The sequence below is a fragment of the Tiliqua scincoides genome, chromosome 1 (assembly GCF_035046505.1).
Source record: "Tiliqua scincoides isolate rTilSci1 chromosome 1, rTilSci1.hap2, whole genome shotgun sequence".
NCBI lineage: Eukaryota > Metazoa > Chordata > Lepidosauria > Squamata > Scincidae > Tiliqua > Tiliqua scincoides.
In genome coordinates, this window is record NC_089821.1 from 263,671,700 (window position 1) to 263,686,173 (window position 14,474).

Consider the following 14,474-nt stretch of genomic DNA (forward strand, 5'->3'; position numbering starts at 1 on the left):
CAGCTTGGACTTGGTTGTGCCTCCAAACATTTCCTCTCTTGTCCAAGACAAAAGAATAAGCAGAGGAGAATCAGGATGGCATTAAAGTCTCTACCACAACTGCACTAGTGTCATTCCTGCACGCCAAGCCCCAACTTGAACAGAGACTTGAAATCCATGAATGGCAGTAAAAAAAATTGGGCACTATGGTACCCACAGAAGGGCAAGCATTCCTACCTGTAATGTGTTGGTACATCTTTTCAAATGCAATACACTCCATAAAGCACTTTTGAACACAAACTCATAATCAACATTTTTACCCTACATAAAAAACAATATATTAATTGCTAGGATTTAATTTACCCCTATGACAAACCATTGTTCACAAAAGTGACATATTTGGCATCTCAATCAATGATTTGCACTTCTAAACTATGATAGCTATTCAATCTCTGACTTCTTTTCCTGTTTTTTCACCTTTTGGGGATTTTTCTAGCACCACAGGGGTGTCAAAGGTTGCTGAATCATCCAGATGCAGTAGCCATTATCCTTGTCTTTGTTTATTGTGAAAAAATCTTGTTCCTCAACTGACTGGTAAACAAAGAACTTGGCTTTGAGCCAGCTCATTGAACCATGAAACCCAACTGATTCCCAAGAGTGGGAAATTCAGAAACTCAGGTAACTCTCCAATCATACAGGTGAAACCTGGTTACAGTTTGGCCCACAGGTTATTTAAAAAAAAACAAAAACCCTTTTGTGCATTTGCCCAAGTCCAGCACTGGAAGCAACTGTATTGGGAGCTCACCCACTCAACTTGCTGCAAATGTGAGCACCAAGATCAGGGGCCATGGAGCAGCATAAGAATAGGGATCATAACCTGTTAGTGAGTCAGAGTTTTTAATTTGCCCCATGCATTTTAATATCCCTGCCAACCTTTGCCATTTTCTTTTTTTTCTCCAGAGTAAAACTTGTAGAACAATTTAAACAATGCTGCTCTGTACTTACCAGCTTCCTAAGCAACAGGCACTTCATAATTTTAAAAGAAACATAATCTCTTCCTGACCACAGAAAGACCATGACATGTCCCATTTCTGTTCCAGTTAATGCATACATCCAGTCAGCAGCCACAGTGTTGCAGCCATGAATTAACAGCATAATAGGTCTGAAGATTCCCATTACCTAAATGGTAGCAGAACTGAAAAAGGCATCACTTACAGGCCGGACTTCACCGTTGGTATTCGTATACTGGCGGGCCAGACCAAAGTCTAACATATAGCATTTCCTGTAAGTTGAGGGCAGACGTCCCATGGCAAAATTGGACTAGACAAAAGCAACAGGATGAAAAGATATTAGTGCATAATACATCACTGCTTATTAACATATAAGAGATTCACCATCCATTATCCTGTTCTAGCTATGAATTTTACCTTGGTGATCAATCATTCGTTACAAGGATCTTTTCAACCGCTACAGAAATCTTCTACCTGCAGATATTCATAGAGTGGTTCAAATAACTGAGAGCTCAATCCTGAGGTCCACAGCATAGCTCGGCGCCGCGGACCACAGTTGCAAACGTGCCGTAAGGCATGTTTGCGGGGCTCACCGCTGGGCTCGCACCGAAGCTAGCCCAGCACTGGCCAGCGCTGGGCTAGCGCACAGCGGTCACCCGGGTTCCGCGGCTCCACGGTCTCCTGGACCGCTGGGCTGTGTAACGGGAGGCAGAGGCATGGCCGGGGGGGGGGTGTTCTGGGGAGGGGAAGAGGCATGCCAGGGGGCGGGCAGGAGGTGTGTCGGGGAGGGAGAGAGGCGGATCCACGGAGCTGAGCTCCTCAGGATCCAAGGCACTCGTGCAGGGCTGCGCACCCTAAACAAGCGCCTTTACTTTAGCACCGACCTTTTGGTCGCCGCTAAAGAGAGTAGCCCCATTGCGGGGCTATTTCCCTTACTTGGGGGAAGGGGACGAACGTCCCCTTCTCCCAAGGAGCCTTCCACGGTAGCGCGGGAGGCACAGGATCCAGCAGGAGCCCTGCATGGAGCCGCCAAGCCTGGGAGCTCCAGGCAGCTCAGGATTGGGCTGTAAGGTGGTAGCAGCTAATCAAGGTTTAATTCTGTCCATATCTACAATTCAATAATTGCACTTAAGAGGATATAATTACTCCAACTTAAATTCTCTTGAAACACAGTTGTTTTGGTTTTTTATACATTTTTTTAAAAGTAAAACGATCTATATTGCTATGAAGAGTATAGAATGTTGAGTGGAAAGTTATCTAGTCCAACCCCCTGCTCAGTGCAGGCAGCTACTACAGCTTCTCTAAGAGGTGGCCATCCACTCTATAATTGAAAACCTCCAAGGAGGAGCCCATTACTACATGAGGCATGTTGTCACAGAAGGAAGAACTTAATGTTTGCATAGAAGAAAGGGAAGACTCACTCCTCTTGAGGGCAGGGCTAGAACCAATGAATTTGAAGCTACAGGGAAGTAGATTTAGGCTAGACATAAGGAAAAATACATAGGAAGAAAGGGGTACTGATAAACTACTCACAGGCTTGATATCTCTGTGCAGGAATCCCACTGAGTGGATGGCTTCTATGGATTCTAGAATCTGCTTGCCTAATCGAAGGGTTGTGCTCAGTGTGAAGGTTCCCCGCGGCTGGCTTCTTCTGAGATCTGCAAGATTCCGGCCCTGAAACAGGTGAGCACTGGTTTAGTATTTCAGCACTGGAAACAGAGTAGCTAAATTTAATCCACAGCAAGGAGAAAAAAGTACTACTTTCTGTTTAGGGCTAGAATTTTTCATAGCCCAGATTCTTAATGATTCAATGGGGCTAACGTGGTCATGCAAGTGCTCCAACATGGGAGTAAATCATGATTCTAGATAGTACTGCAAATAAACCTGCTCAATTAAATTGAGCAGTGGTTAGTATTAGGATACGTGCCCGTGGGCCAAACTTAGAGCCCAATCCTATTCTTTCCACCCCCTGACGCCAAAATGACTACTGCTGTATCCTGCGGGGGACGGGGCTAGACACAGAGGTCTCCACTGGGTACGGGAACATTCATTCCCTTACCTAGGAGTAGGCCTCCATGGAGTGGAGGAGTCTACTTGGGCCTGCACTAGCAAAATCACCAGTGTAGGTCTACGTGGACCTAAATCATGGATTGGGTCTGGGAAGAGGACTAGGCCATCACTGCCATCAAACCCATCCCCTTACCAAACCCAATCCACATTTTCCCTGCTCAGCTGCCTCATTCCGCCTCCCCCCCACTGGCCTACCTTCACCAGTGGAACTGCAACTATCTGCCGGCAGGCAAGAGGCTGCTCCAGCCTCTCCACAGGTGCCCCTGCAACGTGCAACATCATACACTGTCAGAGTATTTTTTACAATTGTTGTAAGGCAGTATTTGCTGGTATAATACACATTCCACCAGTGTACAGCCCCAATAGAATTGGACTGCCAGTGTGATGCAGGAGCTCTCACAGTTTTTTTCTTAAAATTTAAATAGGAGGGTACTCAAATCAGATCAGCATTTCAGCTCTGAAGGAGGGGGATAATCTGCCCCACCACACACACATCATTTTCCCAATTTAAGGACACAATCCAAAGCACCTGCTCAGCCAGCACAAGTCCCTTGTGCCAGCCGATGAGTGTTGTGAAAGTGCCATAAAGCACTTTTGCACCACTCCTGGGGGAGACAGGCTGGCACTGGCCTCCCCATGCTGAAACAGGCCCTGAGGCAGGGTGAGTTCAGTGGCACAGATCCAAGAAGACCCATTAGTGCTGCAGCGGCTCTCCCCAGGGTAAGGGGAAAAGCCTCTCCTTGCTTCGGGTTGAGCCACAAGCACCCCACATCTTAAACTGGATACGGTTCTGGATACGGATACGGCCAGGTTCCGCTGGCCTGCCTCTTCCGGTTCAAGTTAGGATTACACTACCCATTGCACACATGCACACCCTGAAGCTGCTATTTTGCTCACAGAGGGAAATATACAGGTTTTGATTTTTTTTTTTAATGTGAAAGATCCAGTCTACAGATTTCCCATAAGTCTAGTTTAGCCCTGAGAGAGGGTGCTCCATATTAACTATATTCACAAGGGCTGTTCTCCCAGCAAAAAAGCATTCTTAATAGCACTTGAAAAAATACCCCCCCCCCAAAAAAAAACTGTGATCACCAGTGCTACAAAGCAATTTTTTCTCCATTGAAATTTCTCCTGCATTTTTACAAGATCTAAACCAGTGCTTCCCAAACTCCTACAAGGCACTTGGGAGCACTGTAGGTTGTTTCAGGGGAGGGGGGAAGGTAGCAATACGATCCCCACGATCACGCTGCTACCAGGGATGGGAGAGGATTTTTTCACTTACCTGCAGCCAGTGCTGTAGTCCTGGGAGGTCTGAAGAGCCTTCTGAAGGGCTTCCCAAGCTTCTGTAAATCTAAAAAGAAAAATGGGCACTTCCAGGGGGCTCCCCAGATAATGAAACCCAACAGAAGTGCCCATTTTTCAGACTCACAGAGGGCTCCCCAGACCCCCCACGACTGCAGTGCTGGTTGCAGATAAGTAAAAAAACCCCTTCCTATCCCCAGCAGTAGTGCAATCCTGGGGATCCTATTGCTACCTTCCCCCTTCCCTCCTCCTTAAAGGGCCAGGGACAAGTGCTTTCCTGGCCAGTGGGTCACGATCCACCAGTTTGGGAACCACTGATCTAAACAGTTGCCTCAAACACCAAAAAGAAAAGAGAGAGAGAGAGAGAGAGAGAGAGAGAGAGATAACAATGCCAACAGCTCTAAATAAGCTGCTTTCTCTCTTGTTCTTCCATACTCCAACAGTTTATCTTTCAGAACTGAATAGAGACTGTGCCCATTTCTCTTGCTTACACTCAGTCCTTGACCTTTCAGTTCAACTTCCCGCAAATGAATGTTTGGTCAGTAACAGATGCAATACAAACTATGTGATTCCTTTGGGAAGCATTACCTGAGATGCATAACCTCTAACTTTTAAAACTTTTTTTTTTGCGATGCTTATATAACAAAACACACTGCCAAAATGTTTTCTTCTTCCACCATTAAGGTGGAAGATACTCCAGAATACCTTTAATGTTCTAGGCCTCATCCATCTAAACAGCTTTCAAGATCTCTTGTTTATCTTAAACTTCATGGCCATGATTCCACCTCACACCCTTCACTCTAAGCCAGGGGTCTCCAAACCCCGGCCCAGGGTACAAAAGCAGCCTGCAGCAAGTCTGTATCCAGCCCGCGGCCAGCCTCTTGTCCCCTGAAAGCCTCTGGCCCACTCAACTGAACATGACCAGAGCTGTGCTCTGTTAGCATCTGGAGGGTGTTCTGAGGGCTGGAGAGGATGAGTGAATGAGCCCACTCATTCATTTATTCATTCACCTAAGTCCCATCTCTAATTTATTAATTTAAATTTTATATTTAAATTTTTTTCCGGCCGTCAGCACTGTGCCAGATATTTCATGCAGACCTCAGGCCAAGAAGTTTGGTGACCCCTGCTCTAAGCTACTGCTGCCCCTTCTCAAAATCCTGTCACTCACACTTTCTGATTTGTTTTTCATAACTAAAAACATTCAGTAGTATCATTCATGCATTTTATCCACACTTCTGTCCACAAGAATCCTTTGGTGCCACATCTTCTCCATCTGTTTGAAGGTTCTCAGAAACTGTTTCCACTTCCCTCAGCAATGTGGGAGAACATAGGCCATGGGAGCAAGATACCTGAAATGCCTGGGGAACTGTCCAGCAGAATCTGAGCGCCAAGAGCCAGATCTGCAAAGACTGAAAAGGAGCGTGCCTCCCTCCCACCACCCACTGAGCTACTGCACCAGCACTGAGCAGTTAGGGACTGGCGGCTTTATAGATGATCCTAGAGTTTATTCAAACCTGGATTTCAAGCATGCAGTAACGATCGTCTCCTCCTAAATAAGCAAGGTGGAGCTGCCAAGCAGGTACTGCATTGCCAGAACTAAGCACGAGTCTGCCACTGCTTCTTCACCAGAATTCCTAGGCTAACCCTGGATTGCTGGTGCAGAGGCAGTGACAGACCCATGCTGAGGATCCAAAAAGGAGGTGGGGGGGGGTCATTGATTCTCTCTAGGGCAGGAGGTCTGGTCTAGAGGGTAGAGCCTCCGTCTGCCCGAAGATAACATCCACAAGGTCGCCAGTTCGAGGCCACCGGCACCGTGCGACCTTGAAGCAGCTGACAAGCTGAAGCCGAGCGATTCCATCTGCTCTGAGCGTGGGAGGATGGAGGCCAGAATGTGAAACCAGATCAAACACCTGGACTGTTTGTGGTTCTTGAAAGATAGAACCTTCTTTCAATTGTAAAAATCCCTACGGGGATTTAATCAGCCTGCCTATGTAAACCGCCTTGAATAAAGTCTTGAATAAAGACCAAGAAAGGCGGTATATAAATACCTGTTGTTGTTGTTGTTATTATTATTATTATTATTCCTTGAACAGGTTACCATTCTGGGGATTTGCCGCCAGCTTTAGGGATGTTGACTCCTCAGGGTCCCCAGCTCCTGCTCTCTAGAGGAAGTTTCATTGGGTCTGAGCACTGGTGAGTCCTGACACAAACATGATAACTCACACATGTTCCCTTGCTCTGGGACTTTTACCATTATCCCAGCTGTCCTTCCTCTCATGCAAACACTCCTTGTGGCTGTCTGGTTACCAAATTAAAAAAAAAAATCAAATCCAACCAGCGAACTTCTCAGTCTTTTCTTCCCTCATCTTGGCTATTACAGTCGATCCTCCTTACCAAAAAATCTCTCTCTCTCTCTCTCTCTCTCTCTCTCTCTCTCTCTCTCTCTCTCACACACACACACACACACACACACACACACACACACACACACACACACAGAGCTCTCTCAACATCTCTTCACTTAGCCAATTCTTTTCATCTACAAAGCCAAGCATTGTCTACTTTTTGACCGACCTGATGCCTGAGTTGGAAGTCTAAAAAAAAAAAATACAATAACCACCTTCTAAAAATCATAACTTTTTTTAAAAGTCAAATGGTAATGAATCTTTTAAATCCTTCAATGCTAATGATAAAGCCACAGAAGTTGGCAGTGGCGATGACTTCTCATTTGAAACCAGCTAAAAGAGTTGTGTGCATTCTCTAACCAAAACTGATTCACTAAACAGTATCATCTTTCCTACTTTGTACATCTTGTATCTTAAACCACCACACTACAAATAGAATTACTATATTTTTCGCTCCATAAGACGCACTTTTTCCCTCCAAAAAAGTGGGGGGGAAGTGTGTGCGTCTTATGGAGCGAATACTGCAAAAAAAAAAAAAAAAAACACTCCGCCCCAGCCCTGACCCTGCCTGCTCGCTCTGCTTCCCCAGTCAGAGGCTACTCAGAAGTAAGTCTCAGAGTCACTGGGGCTCACTCCCAGGAAAGCGTGGGTGGGGTGGCAGTCTCACTGCCCAATCCTGTGCATGCCTACTCAGAAGTAAGTCCCATTAGAGTCATGGGGGCTTACTCCCAGGAAAGCCTCTCTCTCCCCCCACCAAGCCTGGAGCATCACAGCCTCTCTTCCCCCCCCACCCCAAGCCTGGAGCATCACATCCTCTCTCCCCCCAAGCCTGGAGCATCACAGCTTCTCTCTTCCGCCCCCCAAACCTGGAGCATCACAGCCTCTCTCTCCGCCCCCCCCCCCAAAGCCTGGAGCATCACAACTTCTCTGCAACACAAACATTTTCTCCCCTCTCTCACACACACAGGCTGCCCCCTTCTCTTACACACACAGATGCTCTGCCCCCCCACACACACTCACACAGCAGGGGAGGGGCGCTTTCACTCACCTCATCCAGCATCTGAATGTAAGCCCCCCCCCCATCACAAAGAAAAAACTGTCTCCTTGGTCAGAATGCCAGTGTTTGCTTATTGCACAAGCCCCAGGTAAGGCTCGGTTCTCACCATAAATCCAGAGGTTTGTTGTGTCTTGAGAATTCAAGTTGTGGTTGGACTTTCCACTTGTTCATTTGTATTGGAATCATGGTAGAACTGGCGAGGAGGTAGATGTGGTGTCAACAGTGGCCCCTTTAAGGGTAAGGCCTGGGCATTCAGCAGAGTGTGCTGCACAGCTGCAGCCACTGGAAGGCAATAGGGCCCTCAAGGATATAAGGAGTACCTGAGGCAGAAAGGGTTTGTGGGTTTTGAAGGAGTGCAGGTTGGAGGTAGGAGAGGAGACTGACTGGGTTTATTGAATTTGGAATCTGACTGTGGATTGTGGCTGGACTTGGATACCCTGATGGATTTGACTGACCTTGGACTGTAATTTGGCTTATTGGTTCTGGACTCTGATTTGGCAACTCTGATTGATGGGACTGATTTACTTGGCATCTGTGGACTAGAACTGGACTCACTTTTGCTTGCTGCACTGGTGAGTTGCACAAGGGGAACTGATCAGCCTTAAGCAGGCACAAGGCCCAGTGGATTGGGATTTGGCAGAACATCATTGTAGCAGAAAGATAATGTGATCCCCTATTTGTGTGCACCTGCTTTTGTGAGCTTCATAAATTCTGACTCTAGCGATGATGAGTTCTTGGGGTTTCCAGAAAACTAGAGTACTCAAACCTTTAAGTTTCTCCATTTGTTAATGACAGTGATAATGGTTCTTAATGCCACTGCTGACTGCTGTTCACTTTACATGGTTCAAATGTTATTCTGTTACAGTTTATTAAATATTTTATTACACTATTTGGTTCAGAATATTTCTTTTCCTGTTTTCCTCCTCTAAAAAGTAGGTGTGTCTTATGATCAGGTGCGTCTTATGGAGCGAAAAATACAGTACTTGTTACAGTTCTGCTCATCTGCTCAAGATATACTTTTGTCTTAGCCTGAGGGTCCTGCTCTAAATAAATTAATACATAAAATCCTCTGGATCTATATTCATGCTGAATCAATTTTTCTCCTTTATAACAGTGTTAGTCATCCATTCTTTAGAAGATTCATCCGCTTGATTTTAAATGCTGCATACAGAAGGGCATGAAAATGCAGTCTGATCACGCAACTTGATCTTAACATACTCACTGAAATTTACACCCCAGAGTCAGGATCCCATGCATTCAAATGGTTAGGACCCCAAGCAAGGGATAGCATGATGCAGGTAGGCCTGCAAACAAGTAACAATTCTCATGTTGCAGAGAGGGGATTTCCTTCCCCCTCCGTGACCATCCATCTTTGTTTCCTGCCCTGCTCTTTAAGAGCAGTAATAGGGGATAAGGAAGGATGGCCTCTTTAAAATCCAAGACAGCTGACTGGAGAGGTAGCTTTGGTCAACTGCTTCAGGTAATGGCATCCCACAGAGGGAGGCAAAGAGAACTGGCTATGAATTGCCTTGGAGAAGCAACACACTAGCAACTGTAGAGTGCAGAAGAAGTCAGCATCTCAGGAGAGAAACAGGTAGGTTGCAGGGCATGGTCAGTAACACAGTCACCTTGCTGAAACTAAGCAGGACTAGATGTGATCAGTGTTTGAATGGGTGACTGTGAAGCCCACCGAGTTCCATGATGGAAGAAAGGCAGGCTATAAGTGTAATAAAATAGGCTCACAGCCTCATTTCTTCTTCTGGTGGTTGACCTCTACCAGCAAACTTTATGGACCTGACCATTCCAGCTAGCAATTCAGAGTGATGAGGCATCCTACTTAACCTCAGCAAAATAGGGCAGGTTACAGGTATCTCACTCTAGTGTTCCAGGTCAGCTTATGACTCTTGGGAATCTGAAGCCATGGCCAGACCCACACTCCCCATCACTAGGGTTCAGGCACATTTGCAGAGACAGCTGCCATTTCTTACTAAGAAAGATGCAGTGCAGGCAACAGTTTAAAATCCTTATGTAGCCATGAAAACGTTTTGGGTGCTCTTGTGCAAGTCACTATCCCTTCAGCCTATTCTACTACATAGGGCTTGTAGGGACAACGTATGTAATATACATTTTGGCCTCTGACACGTGCTGTAAAATGAATAACAAAACAGTTCATCATAAAATAAAACAAACAATAATAAAATAAAATAATTCAAACTAGATTACACTGCTGCCTTAGATGCGCAGATCTACCAAGAGTTCAAAAGGCAAATCCAGTTTTTCCTATAACTGAACACAAGACAATAATACTCTCAACATTCCCAGAAGACGAACACATGCAATTAAAATGTCAATATCTCATTTTCACATCTCTCCTGGAAAGATGCTGCCTACACATATTAATGTAAACCTCAAACAGCTTCAAAGGGTTTCAAAGAGATACATTTACAGAAACAGAGAAGTACATCATCGGCTTGAGAACTCTTTTTTGCTCTACTTGAGCAACTTTTATGATTCTTGTAAAGAGATTGGGGAAATCAACACTTCTCTCTTTTTTCCAGGTTGCTAGCTTTGCAAGCCTGTAAATCTTTTTATATAAATCTATCAAGTTGCATCAGTCAGCAGAGTCTGTCAGAGCAAACTGAATAACTGTGTTCACTATTACATTAGAGAATTTGTGGAGAACTGTCGTCCAGGATAGAGGAAGAGCAAATACATGCTACAGGACCTCCACAAATGCTCAGGCATATCCCTCTGTGCCAATCAATGGAAAGCAAGCCCTCTTCAGATGTTTGCCTTCTACAAAGGATCAACACATCAGGGAGCAGGGCAAGCAGAAGCTAACCACACCCCCATGCCACTTTATAGGCATACCTCCAGACATCCACATATTCAACACTTGGCTGCAGAGGGCAGGTGTTGAGTGCAGAGAGTGTTCTCTCCAGCATTTAGAACCCTGGCCTTGATTTTAGAGCAGTGGCTCAAACCTGTGGGTTGCGACCCACCAGCTTGTGTAAAGTTCCCCGTTCCCTTTAAGGGGTGGGGAAGGGGGCGAGAACAGTGATGCAATCCCCAGGATTGCATTGCTCATGGGGGTGAAAGGGCTGCTACAGGAGTTATGGGGAGCCCCATGCAGCCTTCCACAGGGCTCCCCAAGGCTTGAAACGTTGAAAAGAAGAGTACACAAAGCACTTCCTGTTTGTGAACTCAACTAGGAAGTGCTTTGCAAACTCTTCTTTTCGATGTTTCAAGACTCAAGGAGCCCTGCAGAGGGCTGCACGGGGCTCCCCGCAACTCCTGCAGACTTCAGCAGCCTGTAGTAAGTAAAAGCACCTCCCTTTCACCCCCATTAGCAATGTGATCCTGGGGATTGCTTCACTGCTCTCGCCCCCCCCCCAAGACTTACCTCTTTTATACTTTTAGAGCAGGGGTCTCCAAACTTTTTCGCCAGAGGGCTGCATGAAATATCTGGCGCAGTGCTGAGGGCCGGAAAAAAATTTAAATATAAAATTTAAATTAATAAATTAGAGATGGGACTTAGGTGAATGAATAAATGAATGAGTGGGCTCATTCACTCAGCCTCTCCGGACCTCAGAACACCCTCCAGAAGCAATCAGAGCACAGTTCTGTTCATGTTCAGTTGAGTGGGCCAGAGGCTTTCAGGGGACAAGAGGCTGGCTGCGGGCCGGATGGAGGCTCGCTGCGGGCCGCATTTGTCCCCCGGGTCGGGGTTTGGAGACCCCTGTTTTAGAGTATAGCAATCAGTTCCAGATTACACTTCAGTTTAGAAGGGATTCAGAAGAGAGCTACAATCATGATAAAGTGGCTAGAAGGCAAGCCATATCAGGAGAGGGTATAGATGCACTACTCAGATTGAAAATGAAGTCTTTTTCTATTCAGCAGTATTACAGGAATCCAGCGGAGATGTTCATCATATTCAGAGGAGGCCAACTTTATCAACATGTTCCTCACAGCACAGAAAATCTAAACCCAATTTCTGTCATGCAATTATTTCCTAAAAGACTACAATCAAAAGGCCATTAAGGGTGTAGTGTAAAAATTCCAAAATGAGCCAGTGCTCTCATGTCAGCTTTCAGACATCACTGAAATGCTAATTTTCAAGCCACTGCCCAAAAATGTCTCTCCAATGACAACATAAACCTTTGCTGCTTCTCCTGGAAGAAGAAAAAAAATGAATGTGGCCCTTTCCCTTTTTGTTCCTAATGGGCAAAATGCAAGGATCCATACATTTTGAGTAGCTTTGGTACTCAAAGCTTTGGCTTTGAGTAGCTTTGGTATTATTTGTGCTTGTTCCAGCCCCTCAGTCTCTCACCTTTTCCCCCCTCTCACAGGGGGGAAAATATCTCTTGCTGCTTCCAAATACCTCTAAAGCATGGCATGAAATGAATGAATGTCCCTGCCTATCCTTGAGCTCCAGAGAGGTTGGAGAAGAGGTGGGGTTCTTTCTTTCCTACCTTTCTTGACTATTCCCAAATCCCAGCTGAAATTAGAGGACAACCCCTCCACTCTCCATTTTCTTTGCAACTTGGGGAAGAGAATTTTTAGAGACATGGGAGTGATGAGAGATTTTCATCACTTCCAAGTATCCCCCAACCTGGCACAGGTGAGAAGCTGACCCCTTCCCTGAATATGCCAGAAGACTGGGGGGGGGGGGGGAGAAGGTCCATCATTCCCAGCCAGGATGAAGTAGAAGAATTCTCCTCTGTCCAAAAGCTCTGTGATGTGCTAGGGCTGCGGTTTTCAAATTCTCAGGGAGTTTGAGGACCACAGTAAGTCCTTGCAGGGGAGGAGAGGGAGGAAGTGGGCGCTGGGAGAAGGCAGCGATACAGTCCCCAGGATCGTGTTACTAAGGGGGGCTGCAGGGACTGGGATGCCCTCACCAGTCCCTGAAGCAGCCTGTCAGGGGTGTGGGGAGCCCTGTGCGAGCGTCCACAGGGCTCCCTGATGTTCCAAAAGCAAAAGCGGAGTTATCGCGCTCCACCGCCATGAAACCGGAATTGGAGTGCAATCGCTCCGCTTTCACTTTTAGAAGGCTAGGGAGCCCTGCAAACACTCACACAGAGCTCCCCACATCCCCGACACGCATCCCAGTCCTTGCAGCCCCCTTTAGTGACACAATCCTGGGTATCACGTTGCTGCCTCCCCCTGCCCCTGCCCCTTAAGGGGTTTGAATAGCTCTGTGCTAGGGAGATGAGAAGGCCTCTCACTTCATGCTCATCCATTGTTAAAGTCACCAGGAAAATATTTCTAGTTACCAATGGTAACTTGCAATGTGCATTTGCAGAACCCTAGATAAACAGAATCCAGAAAAACTCACCTGAAGCTGCATAACAACGTAGTTAAACTTCTCATTCCTTCCACAGCCAATAAATCTGCAAACATGATCCTTCCCTGCCAAAAAATAAAGACATATGCCATGATATGTGATAAATCAGAACCTAACTTGTTTGGGAAACCATCCCATTAGGACAGTGGCTTACAGACTGTGCTCCAGGGATCTCTGGAATCCCTCAATGAAATATATCATCAAGCACGCATGTGTAGAAGAATATCACCAAGTTCAAGCCAATTAATAAACAGTGTTCCTTAATCTGTATCTCTATCCAAGGGGTTAAATTAGGCACTAGATTCTAATAAATGAAACTGATTAGCAGTAAGTTCCGAATAGAATAAAATACTTCTTCACACAACAATGAATTGAGTTTTAGAATTCATTACCACGAGAAGTAATGATGGCCAACACCTCTGATACTTTCAAAAAAGGATAACTGTAATGGAAGATCAGAAGATCATCAGGTGGATGATGTGGTGTTGACAGTGATCCCATGTTTTGACAGCTGTTTGATAGCTCTGGGAAGGGCAGGACTGGCTCCACAGCTGTAATCAATCAAGGCCAATGGAGACCTGGTTGGACACCTGAGCTTCATTTGACCTTGATGGGGCTTTGAATGAGCTAAGGAGGTAGCTCACAGCTGAGCTGCATTTACACTTAATGGGACACAAAGGATAAAAGGCAGCTTCAGAATGACCAAAGAAGCCGGATGCTGACCCAGAGGGAGAGCCAGGAGCGGGACGCTGACCCAAATGAGCGAGGAGCGGGACGCTGACCCAGAGGGAGACGCTACCTGACCCGGAGGGAACCAGACCAAGAGGGCTACCTGACCCAGACCTACAGGAGAAGGGGACTGCCAGGACTCTGCTGGAGGACACAGAAGACTGGACTGTGCTTTAGAGACCGGATTGGACTTGAATTGGAGGCTTCAGACCTTTACCCACTGAGTTAAGTGGAGTTTTGGGGAGGGAAAGCCTCTGGACAAGAGGACTTGCAGGGAGTGTCTGTATTCATAGCAATAAATTTGGGTAGTTGCTATAGATAAGGAGTTCTGTGTTCATTCCTTTGCACAGCACAGCGGTTGTTCTAGAGATAAAGAGGGTGTTAATTAGCCAAAAAGCAGGCATTAGAAGGGAGTTGAGATATTTGGTCGGGACAATAACCCAAATTCATGGAAGTATTTCAATGGCACAATAGCTGAATGAATTTGCCACAGTCAGAGGCAGGACACTTCCAAGTATCAGGTGCTGATGAAAACAATGGGTATGGCCGTTTCCATGATCTTTAAGAATCGTGCAGGC

At 46.1% G+C, this 14,474-nt stretch overlaps 1 protein-coding gene across 1 annotated transcript in view; it reads right to left on the reverse strand.

The window, feature by feature from the left end:
- TTBK1 (tau tubulin kinase 1) overlaps positions 1–14,474 on the reverse strand; it is a 113,375-nt gene that overhangs the window by 67,683 nt on the left and 31,218 nt on the right. The window contains exons 3-5 of the mRNA XM_066611829.1: positions 13,159–13,232; positions 2,523–2,663; positions 1,195–1,299 (exon numbers count right to left, since the gene is read on the reverse strand). Coding sequence (XP_066467926.1) covers positions 1,195–1,299; positions 2,523–2,663; positions 13,159–13,232 — 320 coding nt within the window. The remainder of the gene's footprint in view (positions 1–1,194; positions 1,300–2,522; positions 2,664–13,158; positions 13,233–14,474) is intronic.